At 47.2% G+C, this 18,397-nt stretch overlaps 1 protein-coding gene across 1 annotated transcript in view; it reads left to right on the forward strand.

The window, feature by feature from the left end:
- Window positions 1-310: 310 nt before the first annotated feature.
- The window catches only part of LOC147633561 (5'-3' exoribonuclease 3-like), a 71,910-nt gene continuing 53,823 nt past the window's right edge, over window positions 311-18,397 (forward strand). Inside the window, exons 1-2 of the mRNA XM_086806676.1 lie at window positions 311-840; window positions 1,126-1,228. Coding sequence (XP_086662802.1) covers window positions 637-840; window positions 1,126-1,228 — 307 coding nt within the window. The 5' untranslated portion in view covers window positions 311-636. The remainder of the gene's footprint in view (window positions 841-1,125; window positions 1,229-18,397) is intronic.

Here is an 18,397-nt window from a genome sequence, read left to right on the forward strand (position 1 = left end):
TAATAGATTTGGCCACACATTTTGATTGCTATACAACATTGTAGCTAGGAGGTACAATCATGGTTAAATGGAATCGACTTATTAGATAGAAGCAATTACGTTTTGATGTTGGTCTTTGCGTTGGATTCGACTTCTGGTGATTCTACATCCCAGTGTTGTTAATATCAACATCATCGATAATCAGAAGAAACATATCAAGAACACCATTATAATAATCATCATAGAAGGATACGAGTCCTCGTGCGACATGAGCAGCAACACCATCATCATCATATCATGTCATTACCACCACCATCATCATCATATCACCGTGATCATCGAGCTTCCACTAACAAAAAGCAACAATTGATTTTATTGTAGTAGGGTGGAAGTGTCTGAGCCGACCAACCCTTTTTAGAAGGGGGCAACTAGAGTTTCGCCGCGCCGGACCCTTCTCGCCCACCCCTTGGTTCGCCTCAATTCCATCTTCTCGGCGACTCCTTGTTCCCGCCCTTTTTTTCTGAGCGAATTTCTTCAAACTCTGGAGCAAACCATACGTACAGTAACAGCAACACGCTTAGAGAGAGAAAGGCTTGATAGGGTTGCAGAAGGGTCTTTTTTTTGGTTTTTTTTTTTTTTTGCAGGGGCTGATTCACAATGGGTGTGCCAGCCTTCTACCGTTGGCTAGCAGACAAATACCCCCTCATAGTTACGGATGTGATTGAAGAAGAGCCGCAGTGCATTGAGGGTGTCACCGTTCCTATCGACACCAGCAAGCGCAACCCTAACGGCCTGGAATTTGACAACCTCTACCTCGACATGAATGGCATCATCCATCCCTGCTTTCACCCTGAAGACAGGGTAATATTTTACTTTGATTTTAGGGTTTCTTCTGCATCCTCTGCTCTTTTTAAACCTAGCTGCTTTTTTTGGGGGCGAAAATCAATTAAAAAGAATTCTTTGTGTTTTTCCCCATCACCTGTTCTTTTTTACTTAATTTTGAAGAAATTGTTGAAGCAGATTTTGAGTATAATTTCCTCCTGTGAAATTTGGATTTTTTGGATTAGGGCTTTGTTGGCAAAGTTTGATTTTGGTTGCTTCAGTTTGCGTTCTGAATTCTTTGGAATTATCTTGGCGTGTTTGCAGCCCTCGCCCACCACGTTCACTGAAGTCTTCCAGAACATGTTTGACTACATCGATCGGATTTTTGCGATGGTTCGACCGAGAAAGCTGTTGTACATGGCCATTGGTGAGTGCAACGCTGTCAATTTTGTACTGACATTAGAGCAGTAGATAGATAGAAAGATTGTATTATAAATTTGAGCTCAAATATGGCCAATGAGGTTCCTCACCCAACAACATATCCCCTTACATAAGCTAGAAAAGCTAGCGTTAACTTCGTGGCTGGACCGTGTACACATTCCAATGAATGACATGAAGGGCTATATGTCCCCTTTGTGTGAAATGTTGGTTTCTTTTGGGGACATGAGACCAACAACATTTGTCGATTGTGTGGTGGGAGGTACTTAGGGCATTCTCCATACATACATGCATACATTAGGAACATATATATGCATGCACATACATACATATTGTAGAGAAAAGTTCTAGTGAAGTGCACATTGGCGTGAACACAATTGGGATGGGTGACCTCCCGAGACTTGCCCCCCCAACATGGTATCAGAGCCATGGATTGAAGTGTAACCTTTGAGTCACTAGAGAAGCCAAGCTGATCCTGTGAGCTAAGAAAACATGGACAAGTTCAACATCTGAGAGCTAAAGAATAAGTGGGTAAGTTGGCATCAAGGGGGAGTGTTGAGAAAAGTGGTGCCAAAGCGTAGCACCAGGAGATTTCCTCAAAATGGATAGACTAGAGGTTCTCCATCATCTTAAGGTTTTGGGGTTTGGATGCTAGACCAATTTGTGGAAACCTCTAGTTGAGCATGCATTGGCGTGAATAAAACTGGGATGGATGACCTCCCGAGACTTGGTCTCCCACCTAATTTCGAACACATATGTACACATATATGTATGCTCATATATGTACGCACATACACAATAATGAGGTTGATCCTTGAACACCACATCACGGTTGAAAATTATCGTCTTTACCCTTGGGTCGTATAGTTGATAACCCTTTGACTCCATATTGTATCCCAATAGGATACACTTTTTGCTCTTGGAATCCCACTTGGATGTGGATGAGTCTAGAACATGCACAAAACAATCACAACCAAATGTCTTGAAATATGCAACTGAGGGTTTCTTACTTGAATAAGCTTCTTGAGGTGTCATGACTCTTGTTAAGGATATGCCCTATAGTGTTAACTGCCTCCTCTCAAAAAGAATTCTATAATTCTTTGCCTTTAAGCATATCTGCGTCATCTCCACCATATGTGCGATTTTTGTGCCCTGCAGCAATACCATTCTGTATGCGGAGTATGAGCAACTGTCATATCTCATTTATAAAAAATGGGTTTGAATCATAAGCCTTCATCGCACCAAAGGGCTGGGCCTCCAAAGTCGCAAGAAAGCTTCCCGCTGCTTCCGCTTGCGGTCTGAACCTCCCAATGACTTCCCCCACTGACGGCGGAGGGGGTGAATGATATCAAGCCATATGCTCCTGATGCTCTCTGCCGGCGGAGTGTGGGTACCCTTGATGGCCTCGCTGCATCTAGCACACCAAATGTGCTAGGCTGCTATGCTATTGCAAATCTCCTATCTTTGGCCATGAGCCTGGCCGCTAGTCGCCTGTAGGTGGGGCTGTGACTGGTAGTACTGCTGCAATACAATGGTGAGAGATTTGAAGGCCTAGCCCTCCCCCATCCTCCTCATAAGCCCTGACCACTCCAGCCTCTGTGGCCCAAGTGACAGTGCCCCATGCGATGATCTGGGTCGATGCCCTGTCCATAGCAAAGATGCGGAGAATCCTCTGCCAAATCTACTGAGCCTTCAGGCAATTTCAAAGGCAATGTCTCTGGGTCTCTTGGTGTCATGTCACGTGCACACCCAGGAGGTGTACAAGTGGCGTGGCATTCTTAGCATCCATAAGCATTAATCAGATAGCATTCAGGATCATCAAGTATTATCCAGGGCATTTACAGCATATATCTCATCATGTGCAACATGTGTATGGGACTGTTACAGCGCCAACAACATCACGTAAGGCATTGTGACTCTCTTGAGCATTTAGGGCATTTAAAACATCAAGTCGTGGACTGTGGTCAGCAGCCGACAGCATTATTAGGGCATTTAATGCAATCGTGAAGTTCTTGTTATCTGGCCGACAGCAAAACCCTGCCCGACCAGCAGCATAAACACACATATAAATAGAAGCTCATCATTCAGTCATTCAGCATCTGTCCTCTTCTCAGCGTTTCCTTTTGGGAGCAAAGGGAGTCAATAGTTCAGCATCCAGCATATTCAGCATACAGTAAGCATTCAGTTCAGTCATCTCCTACCTCCTACATAGAGGAAAGCCAGCATTCCAAGGGTGAACCTCAGCATTGGAGAAGGGAACAATCATTCATCATTAGCATTCAGCATCTCTCTCTTCCCGAGATAGATACTCATCTAGGACAAGCATAGATCTATTTATAGATCTTCATTGTAACTCATCCATTTAATATTGTTGCATTGCATTGCATTGACACCATCATCTATCTCTTAAGTGTTTCCAAGTGAAGTTTAGTTAAGCCTCGGGTTGTTTTACCACGATCAATCCCCCGCATGTCACATTGGTATCAAAGCTTTACAGGGTGAGTAGCCTTAGTTCATGTTCATTCCAAAGGTCATTCAGTAAGTCAGCATGTTAATCGCTTCTGCTCAGTTAAATCTAGTTCTCAAGATCTTGCAGGCCATCCTTAGGGTTTTCCCCTTAGGCATGCATCAGTAACCCATCCATCTGCATTCTTGCATAGCATATAGGGTTGCACATGGCTTGCATCAGCATAGTAGTCATCCTAGTAGTCAGTCTAGCATTTTGCATCTGCAAGGTATACATGGGGAAGAATGGCATCCATCATCAAAGTAGTAAATGGAGTTTTGGGCTTCAACTGGCAGTAGGGGGTTCTCTTCCACAGAAGAAGACAAAAGTTTGCTCCAACATCGCCTCAGGAGGTTCAGAGGTTGAGGAACGACGGAGATGGTATGTGAAAGGATTCCACAGACAGGTCAGTGGTGACCTAGGTATTTCCAAGCAGATTTAGTAGCATTTGCCATGTTTCCCACAGTGGAGAAGTCTTTGGCTCAAAGGATTCAACTCCTACAGTCGACCTCAGTCCCGACAGAAGTCAAAAGGGGGCAATGGAGGAGGATCAGCAAAGGAGTCAAAAGTTTGCGAGGTGTACCACCTAGCAACAATTTAGCAGAGGGGAATGTCACCAATAGGTGTACAAGTGACATGGCATTCTTAGCATCCATAAGCATTAATCAGATAGCATTCAGGATCATCAAGTATTATCCAAGGCATTTATAGTATATATCTCATTGTGTGCAGCATGTGTATGGGACTGTTACAGCCCCAACAATAGCACATGAGGCATCCTGAGCATTTAGGGCATTTAAAACATCAAGCTGTGGACTGTGGTCAGCAGTTGATAGCATTATTAGGGCATTTAATGCAATCGTGAAGTCCCAGGTATCTGGCCGACAGCAAAACCGACGTGCAGCATAAACACATATAAATAGAAGCGCATCATTCAGTCATTCAACATCTCAGTATCTGTCCTGTTCTCGACATTTCCTTCCTAAGGAGCAAAGGGAGTCAACAGTTCAGCATCCAGCATATTCAGCATACAATAAGCATTCAGTTTAGTCATCTCCTACCTCCTACATAGAGGAAAGCCAACATTCCAAGGGTGGACCTCAGCATTGGAGAAGGGAACAGTCATTCATCATCAACATTCAACATCTCTCTCTTCCCGAGATAGATACTCATCTAGGACAAGCATAGATCTATTTATAGATCTTCATTGTAACTCATCCATTTAATATAGCTGCATTGCATTGCATTGACACCATTGTCTATCTCTTAAGTGTTTCTAAGTGAAGTTTAGTTAAGCCTAAGGTTGTTTTACTACGATCAATCCCCCACATCACACCTAGGGGTGGCTGCACCGTGGGCAAGCCGTTGGTTGACCACCAACTCCCAGCCAAGTACCGACCGCTAGACTCCTATGTTCCATCAACCAAAGAAAGAGGGTGATCTTTCTTGGCCGAAAGTTGTCCCACAGTCTCTTCCAAAAATCTGAAAGGAGATGCTGTGAGAGGCCTTGAGATTGCCGATGTGCTGCTGCTACCGATGTGCCATCTAGCTTGGGCATCTTGCGGCCTAGCACGCAATATATGCAAATGTAATATGCCGAAGCTTCGGAGAAGAATCGGTAACTTCAATACTCAGAATTCAGCACTCTTTTCGCGATGGAAATTAACGCACAAACTGAAAGGAGAAGTGCAGAAAATAGAGAGAGAGGGGGAGAGGTGGGGAGGACACAGTATTGGGTCCCAATTTCCCTCTGTAGGGCCCCCACCACGGATGGTGTATTTACTTTATTAGAATGATGAGAAAATCTGAAAGAAAATACAGCAATCTTAGACCTTTCTTGGCTGGGAAATCCCTGCCCTTGACCTTCAGTTCTCCACCCCTTTACTTAGCAACTCCCTTGGCTTGTCTAGCCCTTGATTTGCTTGAGCTCTTGGTGAATAATGAGATGGTGAATGGGATTGTGGCCGCCACCATTTATACTATCCCATCAGGAGCAGTCGGTTGGTTCACTTTCCCTCCACGACCTGTTTTAATAGCATTTAATGCTGGAAATCCCACGTGTTCACACTAGACTGTCTTGGTTGCCTCTGTGGGCTGTGTCTTGGCCAGCGCAGGCTGCTGGGGGCAGCACCTGGGCACTGGTCGCCTGCAGTCTAGGCTGCCCTATGGGCTAGCCAACTGGCTGGGCTGGCCCAAAAGCGAGGCGGCTGCTTGGCCAAGCCCTCTTGGGCTGGCCGACAGCCTGCCCAGCTCCTCCTTGGACTGGTGGGCAAGTCCTGGGACTGCCTGGCTCCCTTGGGGTGGCCCATAGCCTTCCCCGTGTCCAAACCTATTGCATACCTACATCTACTTAGCTGTCTGCTGACATCTGTTGGCAGACCAAACATACAGAACAACTGACATCATTCCAGAGGGAGACTCACAGCGCGGACTGGCACTGTTTCATGTGCAGGACAGTGCACACCTGACCTTGGACTCCTGTGCAGGACAATGCACACCTGACCTCGGACGACTGAGATGGATCCCTGGTTGACTGTCCCGGACTGGGCTCACATGGGACCAGTTCACCATCCCAGGTCATGCACCTTCTGTACATAAATTTCTACATGGCATCCAAGTGCGGGATGCACGTGACATCCCCTTCTGCTTAACTTGACGGAAGCTGCATATAGCCTCCAAATAATCTGTCAATAACGCTGGATAGTCTTCGAAAAACTCTTTGTCGACGGCTTCATGAGTTCCCTGGTCTTGAAACTTTGTGAGGAATTGTCGTAGTCTTCGACCTGAGCCATGCTTGAAATGGTGTAGAAGGATCTGTTCTGGAACCATTACTTCTGCTTCATCCACGCGCTTCAATCTTTGCTTCATTATCCGAAGATAAACCCAATCTCCTTTCGAAAACTTCGTATCCCTTCGGTCTTTATTGGCATGTCGAGTGTAGGCCTCTTGCGCTTTAGCCAATCTGTCCTTCATTGACTCTAAAATCTCCTGGTAAGACTCCGTCACTCTGTTCGCCTCCGGTATTGACGACGAAGTCCTGGTTAACAACGACTGGAAAGGTCTTCCAAACGCTGCCTCATATGGAGTCTAGCCAATAGCTGAAGAAAAAGAGTCATTCAAAATAGCTTGAACTAAAGGCAAATACGATTCCCACTCACCTTGCTGATCGTGGACATAACACTTCAGCACATCAAAGGCCAACTGGTTGTATATCTCTGTCTGGCCATCTGTCTGTGGGTGGAATGCACTGGAAAAATTCAACTTAGTACCAAAATTATCAAACAATGCCCTCCAAAAATGACTGGTAAACTTGGCATCTCGGTCTGACACTATGGTTCTAGGAATCCCGCCAATCGGGTACCAATGGTGAATGAACAACTGGGCAACATCCTCGGCGGTCACATTGGCCGTGCAAGGAATAAGCATAACAAATTTGCTAAACCTATCAACAATAGTTCAGCACTAGGTATTACGCTTACTCGGACTGGAAGACAAATTCGTGACAAAGTCCATGGAAATGTCTTGGAAAGGACCCTCAAGAATTGGCAAGGGCTGTAACAACCCTATCTTCGTTCCACGAGGAGCTTTCACCTTTTGACAAATGTCACAGCGTTGTACATATGTAAACACATCACGCCTCATCTTTGGCCAATAGTATTGTCGTTCTAATTTCTCCAGAGTCCAATTCATGCCCCTATGACCACCTGTAATGGCGTCATGGGCATCATGGAGAAGAGCTGCCCGGAATGACTTCATGACACATAGTCGTCCTTTGTAGAAAAGCCAACCATTGCGTAACAGAAAATGGCATGGTCCTGTGGCATCCAATGCCTGTTCCCATTGTGTACCGAATTCCTCGGAATCTACGTACGTGTGCTTCATGTCCTCTAGTCCTGTACCAACAAGATCAAGTCTAGTGGTCTAAATCGTAGACACTTGTCCCTTCCTGCTCAAAGCGTTGGCCACTAGATTGGCCTTTCCTGGAAGGTACTCAATCATACCACTGAACTGCTGGAATATCTGACTCCAGCGGTGTTGTCGATCACTCCACTGTGCACTTGGCATCGTCTGAATCCAGCGCAATGCCTGATGGTCAGTGCGAACCTCGAAGTCACGGCCATACAGGAAATGTTTCCAATGTTTCAAGGCCTGTATAATTGCTAGGAGTTCACGATCATAGACTGAGTAGTTCTTCTCGGCGGGCAGTAACTTACGAGACATGTAAGCTACTGGATGACCATTTTGTTGTAATACATCTCCAATTGCGATGTTACTCGCATCGGTGATCACTTGAAATGGTTCGTCCCATGAGGCAAGTGCTAAACAAGGCGCTTCTGACAAAGCCACCTTGAGGTTCTGGAATGCCTCCAATGCTCGTGGAGTCATTCGAATCTTTTGCCTTCTTGTTTTCACTCCCTTTAGCTGATCGGTGAGATCTGCCGAGAGGTCAGAAAACTTGTCGATGTGGGTGGAATATGCCTGGCATATATCCACAAATGATCTGATGTCATAGGCTGTCTGAGGTACTTTCCAGTTGACAATCTCGACCACTTTAGCCGGATGAAGTTGAATGCCTTCAGCACTAATTATATATCCCAAGTAATGCACCTGGAACAGATAAAATTCCGACTTCTTTTCATTGACGTAGAGCTCATTGCTTTCCAGTAACTTAAGGACTTTCTCCACATCAATGTCATGCTGCTCAACCATAGCTGAAAATATTAGTATGTCGTCCAGAAATATGAACACACACTTCCCAATCAACTCCCGGCACGCATCATCGTACGGTTAAATGTAGCTGGGGTGTTCGTCAAGCCAAATGGCATGACCACAAATTCATAGTGGGCCTGTTCCGTACGGAAGGCTATCTTGGGGATATCCCCCTCCACAATCCGCACCTGGTGGTACCCACTCTTTAAATCTAGTTTCGAGAACACCTTTGCTCCATTCAGCCTCTCAAGAATATAATCAATTCGAGGCATCGGGAATTTGCTCTTGATAGTCAGCTTGTTGAGTGCACGATAATCGACACACAAACGGGAAGACCCATCTTTCTTCTTGACAAACAAGATCGGTGCTGCAAATGGCGACACGCTTGGGCGGATGAAGCCAGTTTGCAACAATTCTCGGAGTCGGCGGTCCAACTCCGATTCCATTGCCTTGGAAAGGCGATACGGGAACTTGCTCGGGGGTTCCGAGCCTGGGAGGAGGTCAATCCTGTGATCCTCTGATCTGGACGGGGGGAGCTGGGGAGGGAGGCTGTCCCGAAGAAAAATCTTTTGGAACTTTTCGTGGAGAACCGAGTACTTCTCGGAAGCACTGGCCACCGTCTGGGTTGTCGGATGTAAATCATCTCACACTGTGCGCCTTTCCTGACTGCTCGCTTAGCTTGCAAGTGGCTTATGAGCGGAAAGTTCGGAATTCCTGGCTCACACTTAATGGTCACCGGGGTGTTTGACACATTCCGATTGATCTGGAACGTGTGCTTGTCCCACTTGACATCAGGGAGAAACTTGTGAAACCACTGAATACCCAAAATTATGTCTGCTCCTACAAGAGGGGCAACCATAAAGTCACGCACAAACTCTATGCCCTGAATGGCTAACTTAGCACCTAGAGCTTTATACCTGACGCTCGTTGTCATGCCTGTGCTAAAACCCTCAACCTGTTTGTCCACCAAAGTCAGCTCGAAACGGGCACGCCTAGCGGCCTGTTCCGTGACCACATCCTCCGTGCTACCCCCGCTGTCAAACAAGACGACGACTCTCTGGCCACCTATGTAGCCAAAGGACTTGAGCAATTCGTTGCGCTCATACTCCTGGTCATGGGCGCCCTTCTGCTTATCTTCGAGCTCTCGGCTAATAATTGCTCCAACTGAAGCACCGGGGTTTGAAGAACTGCTCACTGCATTTGAGGAGTTTGTTACTCCTGTTGCCTTGCCTTCAGTTTTTGTGCATACTTCTCCTTGCTAGGATGATATCTTTGGTAATGTTTTTGAGATAGACAGTGGGCTATCTTTGCTCACAGCTTTTGAGGGGGATTTGTCTCCTATTGCTTCGCCTCCGACTTTTTCTTCATCAACCAGTGACCAGGATGTGTTGCTGGTCCCTTTGCCTTCTATGGAGGAGCTTGCTTCTAGGTTGTGTGATGCTGTTGAGGAGGCTACTACTACTTCAGTTACCACTAGTGTGAATGTTCCTATTTCCCTTACTCTGTGTGAGGATTCTGGATTGTGGTCAGGTGTGTCTGTGATCGTGCTTGGGGCACAGTGGTACTTCCAGGGATTGAAGGATTGGGATTTGGATTTGGTTGGGCCTGTGGAGTCCCGGCATCAATTTTCAGAGGGGGCAGTTGAGCTTTTACATCTGGCGATGCCGACCTTCGAGGAGGATGCTATTGTAGAGCATTTGGCTACTCTTGGTACAGAGTTGGAGCAGATGGACTCTATTTCTTTTGAGGGTATTATCTTCTTGGAGCTACAAGCTTCTAGGGATTTCTGTGGCACTGTGTTTACACTTGGGTTTGGCACCAATATTTGGAGCAGCATGACGCAGCCTACATGGTTGTTTTCTTCTAGAGGAGCGGTGTACCTGTCAGCTTGTTCTGTTGCTTTTGTAGCTGAGTTGCTGTGGGGATTGCTTGGAGCTTTCCTGGGACCTGTTGTTGCTGCATTCTTGTCTTTGATAGAGAACGACTTCTTCGGCTTCTCGGAGTTTGTTTAGCATCTGGTGCTGAGAGGGGGTGTCTACCCATGTCTAGTGTCCTTTTGGTCCCTTTTGCATGGCCCTTGATTGTGGGCTGGCCACCCTTATTTTATATATATTTTTTGGGATTTTTCCTAGCCTCGATGCCTTTTTCCCAGTCGGCCAGCTACAGATGTCGAGTTGGCCAGCTTCTGTAGTTCTAGTTGGCCAGCTCTCCCCACCTATAAATAGGTGGGTTGGCCTTTCACTTTTTCATCTTGCCTTGTATATCTTTTGCTCCCTCACTTATGAGACTGCCTGTGTCTCTTGGTTGGGATTGTATTGCTTCAGTATATTCAGCATAGTTGCTCAATATCTCTCTCTCTCCTGCACTCTCTATTCAGCACATTCTAGTGCTCTTTTGCTTCCGCTCTGTGCACTCTTTCACGCCCCCCCCTCTTCGTTGTCCGCCCCTACTTCCCCCTCTTCTTGTTTGAGGTCCCCCTCCCCCTCCCCCTCCCCCTCCCCCCTTTTTTCATTCCATCCTCCTTTTCGTTCCCCGTCCCTCTCCTCTCTCCCCTTCAGTGCAGGTTGGTGCTTTCTTTTGGGGTTTTCAGCTTTTTCGGCAAGCTTCAGCCTTTTTTGGTCTTTACCCTCATGGCAACCACCGACCGAAGCTGCCGTTGCTTGCATTACCTTCTCCGAAGCGGATCTACGGGGGGTTCGTGCCACGATTGTTGCCTCACTCAAGACCTCCACCCTAGTTTGCAAAATTGTTGGTAGCCTCCCTGCGCGCGAACAATTCAGGGATCTTTCTCGGGCCAACCTCATCGGTGAACCTGCAAAGATCATCGATATTCACCCTCTGGGGCGTGGATATTACCAGGTGGAGTTCGACTCGCCATCGGCGTCAGACCGTGTCATGCAGTTGAGTCCCCTTGCACTACGTACGACACAAGCCTTCTTTGCATGGTGGCAGCGTGGCTTCGATCCAATGTTTGACCCATTGGCTGGCGTTTCGAGCTTCCTTTGCTTCCCAGGCCTTGGGAAGGAGTACCTTCCTCTTCTCCCAGTGATTGGTGGTGCCGTCGGGAGAGTGATGGAGCAGCCCCCCCCCCCCCCCCCCCAAAAAAAACCGTTGCCTTGACCCTAGCAAGGGCAGTGGGGATTCCATCCCTCCGCATCTGTGTAGCCTCGTCGGAGTTTGTACCGCATTGTATATCTATTCCTAGCCTCCGAGGCGACCCCATACAGCAGCACGTGGAGTATTATGGCCTACCAAGCCAATGCTTCATTTGCAGACAAATGGGTCATTTAGCTAGAGTTTGCCCTCGGCGACGGTCCAAGAGACCACGGTGGTTCCTCCCCCCCGATTCTCATGTTGACTCTCACCAAGGGGTAGGGAGAGAGGTAGGTCCTCAGACAACAGAGCACGAGGCCCCGACTACACCCCTCCGCCCTCTCACCACCCCCCCTCCCTAGTCTCGACACCGACTACACCCGCCGCAACGCACTTTGCCCCGCCTTTATCATCCGAGCACTCTCGTCGCCCCCCAACAACCCTTGACCCAGAGTGGAGGCAGTTGGCGGGATGAGTCCGTCTCTTGATTCACCACTTTTCTGAGCCGGTAGAGATGATCATTGCCGTCTCCCCGGTGAGGGCTCCCACCAGACTCCCGCGGGGGGCGGGGGGCGGGGGGCGGGGGGGAGGGGGTGGGACAGTATGTGGATTGCAGTTTTCGGCATTATTGAGGAGACAATAGTCCCTGTTCGGGTTTGTGGTTTTTCACCACTCCAAGCCCTCTATGCTAGATAATGGTGTGATGATCTTCTCTTTGCCCTTCAATGTAGCCTAGAGGACAGAGTGGGATCCCGAGTTGGTGGCAACTGCCATCCAAGGTCAGGCAGTTGAGGTCTTTCACCATCTCCACGATCTCCGCATCACCGACATCCTTACCCATTTTTGGCCTTTGGCTAGGATGGAGCTTGGAGGTTTAGCCCATCGAGGCCAGGACGGGGAGATGGTAGTCTCCAATCTGGAGGTGTTGCTTTTTGTGTTCATGCATACTTTTGTTGCGGTATCTCTTCCTCCCTCTTACAGATGCCTCTATTGTGATCGATGGAGTCTGGAGCATGCATACACACGCGCTCATACAGAGTGGCATCACATGGAGGACAGGATTAGTGCCCACCTTTGCCCCCGCACGGATTGTGATTATTCCTCATCTAAACCCTCACCCAAGGCTCTTCGAGTAGAGGTCAATTCTGCTAGTGCCGCTTCACACCGAGATTGATATGCGGATTGTTTTGCCACGAGCCTGGACATTTCCCAGTATGAAAGGGGTTTGGTGGACTCCAGGATGTCTAAATACTTGGAAAGTACAAGCTTTGGGAATAGGGGATTATCCTAGAATACAAAGGACTACACTCCTAAAATTTAGGAGAGTTGCTATTTTTGGCCCGACTTCGATGGAAATTCTCTTCACGTCATTACATCTGGAATTGAGCAGATACCAAGAGTTGACAAAGTGCCTATGACAGAATGTCTACTAGCTGGGATATTCTTAGAGGTAGAGATTATGGGAGAACCCATCTCTTAGATTGGGACATGTGGCAAGAAAGTGGATCAAAGTGAGACAAGTGGCCTCACACTTGTTACTCTAGCTATTGTGTGGCTCTCCACTTGTCATCATAGCGTTCTCTTTCCATTTTCACTCATGGGAGCCCCAAATCTATAAATTGGAGCCCTCTCTTCATTAATGGAGGCTCTCTTGTTGCACACTAGCCTCTACCACCGTTACAAGCTGCCCTAATGATGGCTACTCTCTTTCTCAAGGTTGCCCATGAAGAATACCGGCTGTTGGGGACTGTTTTGGAGGCTTCCATCGCGAAGAAATAATAAAGCCATTGTACTTGTTGTACCAGCATTTGTACTTGTTGTACCGGTCACTGTACCAATTGTATCAGCCACTGTACCAGCTGTACCAGCCACTCTACCTGATGTACCAGCCATTGTACTTGTACCGGCTGAATGGAGAGTTGTACTTGCTGTACCAGCTCTATTGCATGAAGACTTATGGTTTTTGGAGAAGAATCAGTATCCACACGGAGGTATATGGATTATATTGTTGGCTCGGCATTTCTACAGCCTATTATCCGGCTTGGTTGCCTCTTGTTGGGATGTGTTATGGCATTTGTATATGGATAATTTGGCATCTCCCGTGGGGAGAGTAAGGCCCTCAAAGCTTGTACATGATATTATTCTCCTTGGGTAATAAAATACTCCAAGTGGGGGGTCGACCCATTCCGGCCTCTATGTTGTGTCCCCGCAAATGTGGGAAGATTCTTCTATGTAGGAATCACACTTTCTAGTCCCCATCCTTCGGCCCCTCATGGACAAAGGGAGGGGTGTGTATATTTGTCCGTGAGCAGCTGCTGCCGACAGTGATTGGCTCATAATTCATTGTCCCGAGGGGCGAACAATGGATTACCATTACTAGTGGAGAGGATAGTGTTGGCTTCCTCAACGTTTACACTCCGAATGCTGCTGCAGGTAGAGCCCTCTTTTGGAGCTCAGTACAACAGACCCTCCCTTAGGCTCACTTTTGGTGCTTGGGCGGTGACTTTAACATGATAGAGGCAGTAGCGGACAGACTTGGAGGTGGCACATCCACTGTTTCAGGAGCAGAGTACTCATCTTGGGAGGAGATGATTCTTGTAATCAGGGGATAGGACCCTTGGCATCTTCCAGAGTTTGGGCATAGCCCTGGGAGCCTTTGCTTCTCGAGATCGGATAGGAGGAGCAGCGGCCCCAATCTCTCTAGACTTGATAGATTTTAAATTGATGAGTGGGCTTGCAGCCGAGGGGATATGATTGGTATTTTGGCAGGCACTTCATTTTTTGACCACGCCCCAGTTATTTTGTCCTTAGAGGACCTCTGGAGGCATGGCATGCATGTGAGCTCGAGGATTCTAGATAGCCTCATTCAAGACCCCAAAATTTGCAGCAGGATAGAGCAGATATGGGCGGGATTGGATTTTCTTTCCGGCTCTGCTACGCGCACAATGGATGAGGGCTTAGGATAGATTAGTTGTTTCTTGTAGGAGGCAGCCTAGAGCCAACTAGAGAGTTTCCGGGAGTAGGAGAGGAGTTTGAGGAGGGGTCTTGTCTCTTTACAGCGGCTTCAGGAGAGGTCCTTGGATAGCCAGTGGATCGAGAGTAGGCGTGCCACCGGTCGCACGGAGATTAGATCCATAGAGGAGAGGAGGGTGGAGTACAGGTATCATGCCAGGGCCTCTTTCTGGACTCAGGTAGGCGATAGAGTCACAAGGGATTTCTTTGAGATAGCCGTCCCCCAAAGGAGGAGAGACGGTATTCGCGGGTTGCGTGGCCAGGATGGAGCTATTGTTTCAGATCCCCCCCCCCCCCCCCCCCAGGTGAGAGCCATTGCCACGGACTTTTTTCGATCCCTCCTCACCGGTGCCCTAGCATCTCCACAGGTGGTGGAAGCACATGAGCATACGAGGGAGGTGGTTCCCCTTTCTCTTCGGTCATTCTTATTGACACCATTCACTGTTGAGGAGTTGGCGGAGACATTGATGGCACTTCCCAGGGGCAAATGCCCAAGGGCGGACGGGCTTCTAGTCTCCTCCTTTCTTCGCCATTGGGACTGCATGGAAGGTGGCCTTTGAGTTGCCTTCAATGAGATTATGATCACAGGTGCCATGCTAGAGAGGCTCTCAGAGGTCTTGATTCACTTGATTCCCAAGGAGGGTGGTGACAGATTGGAGATCCGGTAGTGGAGACCCATCACTCTTCTGGGGACAGCCTATAAGATCTTAGCAAGGCCATCAGCAGGAGACTTCAGCTGTTTCTCCCAGGCTTGATCCACGACACTTAGACCGGCTTTGTTTAGGATCGGTGATTCTGGACAACATCTTTACCTTCTGGGAGGCGCTAGCTTCGGCCAGGATGCGGCAGCACGACCTCATTGTGCTACTCCTAGACTTTGAGAACCTCATGATAGGGTGGATTGGAGCTTTCTGGAGGGCACTATGTGCATGATGGGATTCCATCTCTTCTCCCATCTGGAGATGGCCAGATACAATAACCAATATCTCTATATATAGTGTGCTGTGATCAAATTTCATACACCATGAATTTGAATGACATGGTTTTCAGCTTTCTGCTTGCACAAGGGATCTTCAATAGGATCATTTGGAGGGCTGCAGGTTCAGCCCTCTTTTTACAGCATCCAAACAAAGTACAACTAGAACCAATGTGGCTCAATCAGGTATAGCATGTATGGCGTATGATCAGCAAGTACAACAAGCCCATTGTAACGTGTGCAAAAGCGTCATCATGAGTAATACTAAGCACATGAGAGATTAATGCTAAACTACCTTGCAAGACAGAATACAGAAGAAGAGAGGCCTTACCTACTGGATATTGCCACCCGAAAGGAGCCGGCTGTGGGCTGAGCCAACCTAGGGTCAGCCAGCAACGGCAGCCACTGTTGCAGCATGAACAGGGACTGGGCAAGTGGCACACAGCTACAAGCAGTGGGCAGCACACAGGTAGCCCTGGATATGCCTGGCTTCTGGGATTGATGCACAGGCCAGCAGGTGGCATGTGTAGTAGGGCTGGACTGTGCGCATAGCCTGTGCAGTCGGCTGGGCATAGCAGCACATGGACTGTTCGGGGCGAATCGCCTGACAACAGGGTGCTAATAGCCTGGTTACTGGGCACTAAGAGTAGCGTGAGAAGAATAAGCAGCAGTGTGGCCAGCATCGCGCCTAGGTGGGCAGCAGGCAGTGAACTTGCATGGGCAGGCCAGGGCAGAAAAGCGGGCACATGGCAGCCGGCTAGGGCAGGTTTGGCGCATAAAAAGCAAGGCAGCGCTCTAGGGAGAAATTGAGTGATGGAAAAAGCTTAGGCCAAACATAGAGTGGATCTAAGGGAAGTTATATTTTTGGTGTTAGAGTCTAGAGGCGGGGGGGTGGGGGTGGGGGGCGGGGAGTTTTAAATAATGGACCCTTGGATGTCCCTTCTTCAAGATTGCAATGAGTACTTTTTCTAGAACAATCTCCAGCACACAAACTGTATCATAGGAGGTAAAATCTATTGGAACAATCAACTGATCTCAATATCATTGCGATCATTCTCTTAATATAGCTTATATAAAAATGTGTGTGCATCTAGACCTAAATGCCGAAACGGATCAATATATTTAACGGTCTCGCAAGCTCAATCAAAGAATTATTCAAAGTTGGTGAAACATAAATGCTTCACCTCACCAATCCTTCAATCCAAACGGCGAAACCCACTACCTCGGGTCCACCGATCAACGGGTATGACAAGCTGAAGTCTTGGATTAGTGCCTGTGGATGCGATGAGTATTCTTTCCAAAACAACCTCAAGCACACAAACTGTAGAATCAACTGATCTCAATATCATTGCTATCATTCTCTTAATATAAGTCATATAAAAATGTGTGTATCTAGACCTATATGTCGAAACCCATCAATGTACTTAACGTTTTGCAAGCTTAATCAAAGAATTATTCAAAGTTGGGGAAACATAAATGCTTCACCTCACCAATCGGTCAATCCAAACGGTGAAACTGTGAATGTGAGCAATGCCAATGCAAGGTGATCAAATGAACATGCTCAACTTAGTGTCCAATTTCTTGAACACCACACGTGACAAATTGTTTAGTGAATTTAAGATTTGTTCACTTACAAATTTCATCTCACAAGCCATAAAGGCTAAACAACTTCTCAACAAATAATTGAGCAAGCTACTTAGTTGAGATTTTCTCTTTATTAGGAATAAAAATCGCTTGCTTGGTGAATCAGTCAACCATCATTCACTTGCATTGAGGCCGGAATGGGCTGAACCCCCCTCAATAATATTGTATTATGAATTACAAACTGCACGGAATTGTGCCTTATTTCCAATACAAGAGAAAAATGAAAACAAGTACTAAACAATATGTTTGCATTGATGTAGACTCAAACTCCACATTAAATGCATCAATGTAGCTTATCACCACAGAGCAGTCTGTGTTCTTGAAGCTCCATTCTTACCAAAATGCAAGCTCGAGCATCTCGTCGAAACTCATGCTACTCTCCATTGGCCTCCGAGCAAAGCACACACGAGCCAAGACTGAACGTAGAAGACCGGATGCATGCATGTTGTTGGAAATTAGAGTGTCTAGACAAATCTTCTATGCTCCATGGGTGCCTTGTGTCCGGCCAAAGGCAAAAAAGAGGTTCAAACCGATATACTTCCAAGGCTTCTCTCTTCTTCAAGCATCGGGTCTTCACACACAAGCATGCACTCCAACCGACCAGGAATCACACGACCCTTAACACGTGCCTTCACACCATATTCACAAGAAACATTTTGTCTGCTTCCTTGTTTTGATATGACGTGTTTCATCTCTATGGACGAAATAGAGAGGTTTCAAAGTGACACTAGTCAAATGGGCGATGTCACTAGCCTGGACATTCCTTTAGGTTTCATATGTGGATGGCTTTGGATGCCCAAAACATTAAGGATGTACAAGCTTTGGGAATGGGGGATTATCCACTGTAAAGGACCAAGGTACCAAGATATTTTTTTGGATACAAAAATGGGCATTGGAGCTCAAGTGTCAAGTGGAAAGCATGTATGGCGAGCTCTCGAGGATTTGGGAGAGATCTAGCATTGAAACATATTTCTACATAGTTCTCTCATACCTTTCTAATAAGGTGGAATCCAAAGGAACAGACTCCTAAATCTAGGAGGGTTACTATTTTTGGACAACCCCAATGGAAATTTTGTTCGTGTCATTACATCCGTAAGCTAAGCAAGGGGGGGGGGGCGGGGGGTGCATGCCAAAGCACATTTGGCAAAAGGCTTGCCCGTTGGGATATTTTTAGAGGTCAAGTTTATGGGGAGACCCATCTCTTAGATTGGGACATG

Source organism: Cibotium barometz, chromosome 12 (assembly GCF_041138505.1).
Source record: "Cibotium barometz isolate CiBa-2024 chromosome 12, ASM4113850v1, whole genome shotgun sequence".
NCBI classification, from domain to species: Eukaryota; Viridiplantae; Streptophyta; class Polypodiopsida; order Cyatheales; family Cibotiaceae; genus Cibotium; species Cibotium barometz.